Source organism: Lepeophtheirus salmonis, unplaced genomic scaffold, assembly GCF_016086655.4.
Source record: "Lepeophtheirus salmonis unplaced genomic scaffold, UVic_Lsal_1.4 unplaced_contig_71_pilon, whole genome shotgun sequence".
NCBI lineage: Eukaryota > Metazoa > Arthropoda > Copepoda > Siphonostomatoida > Caligidae > Lepeophtheirus > Lepeophtheirus salmonis.
The window spans coordinates 25,554-29,405 of record NW_027295690.1 but is presented as its reverse complement, the minus strand read 5'-3'; the positions used below and the strand labels follow the sequence as shown (position 1 = coordinate 29,405).

Genomic DNA, 3,852 nt, shown 5'->3' with positions numbered 1-3,852 from the left:
GTGTGATGTAAAGTCTGTAACGTTTTTTGTGTTGTCTAATAAGAATTTGGGTAGGAGTAGGGAGGAGGTTAAGATATATTATGGGTTGATTGATCAGTTGAAAGGTAAAATGGATTATTTGTTTAAAAAGAATGTTAAGGTGAATATTTATGGTGATCTTGGGATGTTGCCTGAGGATAAGAGAAAAATATTATTAGACATTGAGAAAAGATCTATGGATAATATTACTAATAATACTATTAGTAATAGTAATACTAATAATAAAAATACTAATATTAATAAGAATGTTAAAAATTTAAATTTACTTATTGCATACTCAAGCTACGAAGAAATGATCAACAAACACAAATTTGACAAAGTCACCTCCAACCTAAAACTAGATTTATTTATAAGAACAGGCGATACGTATAGGTTTTCTGATTTTATGTTGGAGAGTATATCTAGAGGGTGTTTTTGTGAGTTTATGAAAATATATTTTCCGTCGTTGAGTCCGATGATTTTGTTTTTTGTGTTTTTGAAGTATAAAAAAGTTTTAAGTAAAAAAAATTTTTAAAATTAAAAAAAATAATTAAAAAATTAAAAATTAAAATATTTATTAACTAATATACCTTGTAAATTTTAATATAATACTAAAATTTAGAATTATTTTTATAAAATTTATTATTTTTAAATATTTATTTTATTTAGAATTATAATTAAAAAAATAAATATTTAGAATAATAAATTTTAATAATGGGTGGTGGTAATCATGATATTGAATATATAAAACAATTCAAACAAAGACTGGACGGTAGAAAACTAACAGAAAGTAGAAAACTATTCCACAAAAAAGAAAATAATTTACATTTTTTTTGTTCATCAGATAAAAAAATATTTTTCATATTTTCTGTAGAGATAATTGAAAACAACAATAACAACAAAAACAACAACAAAACCAACAACTCTTCTGTAGTAGTAACAACAACAGCACCACCAATAATAACTTCTTTACATACAACAACGTTGTTGAATAGTCTTAATTTTTTAAAATATGTTTATAAGTCGAGAATAGTTGGTAAGAAAATAACAATAGAATTAAAAGATGTTAATATTAGTAGTAATAGTAATAATCAATTAAGAAGTGAATGTACAGAACATTATCATAATGCTTTTATAAAAGTTTGTGAAGTTGAAAATATTCCTTTGAAGAGTAATTTAAAAAAAAAATATTTTACAGGAAATGATGAAATAATTCTTAGAGATCCTATTGACTCATTAGATTGGAATATGGAATTATTTACAACTAATAATAAAAATTTAAAAAATAATATTAATATAAATTCTACTCAAAGTAGTAGTAATTTAGATAATAATAAAAATAATAGTAATTTAAATAATAATAGTAATTTAGATATTAATAAAAATATTAATATAAATTTAAAAAATAATAGTAATTTATTTTCATCAGTTGAAAAGATTGGAAAAGGTGATTCTTTTTTAGAATTATTTTTATAAATTAAAAAATTAAAAAAAAATTTTTTACCATTTTTAGATTATTTTACTATTTTTAGAACAATTTTACTATTTTAAAAATTTAAATTTATTTAATTTTAAATTAATTTTAATATAAAAATAATTTTTTTTTAATTTTTCCGTTCCTTAGAAGAACAAAACACCAACATCATGTTAATATATAATAATTTAGATTTAAAAATTTAATTTACTACATTGTTTATAGAAACAACATCATTCCTTTAACAATACTATTTTTAATAACAGTTTCACTTTTAATTTTTAAATATTACGTCTCTCTTTTAATTTTCTTTTTGTTATTGGTTTCTCTTTTAATAAATAATTCGAAGATGAAGATATTTTGTAGAAATGAGAATAGAGTTGTGAGAAAGTTGAAGACGTTGAAAAGGCCGTTGGTTCAGTTTCCTTTTAATTATTTTAGCACTTTTTCTTTGTTTATTAAAAGGCAAAAATATATGAAATGTAAAACTGTAATTCTTGATAGAATTTCAATAGACATCTATGATAATTGTAGTAGTAATATTAGTAGTAATTGTAATATTAGTAATACTACAAATACTAGTAATAATACTAATACTACTAACAATACTACCACTACCGTTATTTTAGTACATGGATTCTCCTCTGACTCTAAAGCTTATACTGTTATTTCTACTGTAGAACAACTTTCCAAGAAGTACAGATGCATTGCCATTAACTACAGAGGTTCACTCAAATTACCTTTAAAATGCCACAAATTCACTCACATCGGATTTACAGATGACATCATTGACGTACTGACCTATTGCAGACAGAAATATCCAAAAACAAAATTCGTTCTCGTCGGCTTTTCCCTAGGCGGCCATCTAATTTCACTACTCCTTGGAAGAGACACGACATACAACGAAAACAACGACATAATCGGTGGAGTTGCAATCTCAGCACCAACCAATTTTAAAATATGTTGCGACAACAAAAATCTGTACACAAATTTTATCGACTCTTTTTTCCTAAACAGTCAGAAGAATTTTTTTGCGAGAAATAAAAAGACAATTCCAAAAAGTTTCTACGAGAAAGCGATGAACTCTAAAAGTGTTGTTGAGATGAATAGGTCTATTTCGGAGTTCTTTTGTTTTGATAGTTTGGCAGATTATTATAGAAAGAATTCGTGTGAGTTTTATATGAAGAATATTGAGGTTCCTTATTTGATAATTAATTCTTATGATGATTTTGTTATTGGAAATTATGTTCCTATTGATGAGGTTTATAGGAATTCTAATATTATTTGTGTTATGACTAATAAAGGGGGTCATTTGGGTTTTTTGGATTTGAATTTAAAATTTGGGGTTGTTGGAATTGTTGAGGATTTTATTAATAATATTCAAAAAATTGACTAAAAAATTTTTATAATAAAAATTATTATCTATTAACAAAATTTTTTACTAATAACATTTATTAATTTTTTTATTAATAATTCTAACAATAATTTTACATTTATAATAATTTTATAATTTTACTAATAATTTTTTTACTAATAATATTTTTATTATAATTTTAATAATAATTTTTTTATTATAATTTTTATTTAAAAATAATGACAGCCATCGAATTGAACGACCATTCACTTCGACTCCTTCTCAGATCAAAAAATTCAACCTAAAACTCAACAACTCACAACAAAAATCACAAAAATTACAACAACAACAAAAATCACAACAACAACTACACTTAAAAAAAAAATACACTTAAAAATATTTCTTCACACTACAAAAAAAAAAAATTAATATTTCTAATAGGTGCAGGCACATCCACACATTTGGGAATTTCTGATTACAGATCAGAGTTTGGTATATTCTCAATTCTTAGGAATGTTTTTAATGTCAAGGGTAATGAGTTTTTTGAGTCGAGGTTTGAAAATGATTCTGATGGTGGGAGGAGGATTTGTAAAAAGAGTTTTTGGATCAGATTTGTGATAAATTTCTTTTTAATGAGAATAAAAATATAAATAATTCTAATAATATAAATATGAATGACTCTACTAATTACCATAAAGATAAAAATTATAAAATAAAAATATCAGACATTTGTAAATTACCACCTGACAATTTAAAAAAAGACTCTAAAAAATATTCCTATCATACAAACAAATATACTACAAAGGTATTGGAATGATGGCATCATCTATAATAAAATCAAGACACAATAATTATTATAATACTAATAATAGTAATAAAAATAAAACTAAAAATAATACTAATAATAGTAGTAATAATACTAAAAATTATACTCATCTTCTCTTTTCTTCATTATCAAATTCTCCTGTTTTTAGACTTTATAGTCAGAACATTGATAATATTGAAA

At 23.1% G+C, this 3,852-nt stretch overlaps 1 protein-coding gene across 1 annotated transcript; it reads left to right on the top strand.

The window, feature by feature from the left end:
- Window positions 1-1,668: 1,668 nt before the first annotated feature.
- Window positions 1,669-2,888, top strand: LOC121131478 (monoacylglycerol lipase ABHD2). The gene has a single exon (XM_040726906.2). It carries the CDS (start codon window positions 1,842-1,844, stop codon window positions 2,886-2,888), a length of 1,047 nt encoding a protein of 348 aa, XP_040582840.1. The 5' UTR covers window positions 1,669-1,841.
- Window positions 2,889-3,852: the final 964 nt, after the last annotated feature.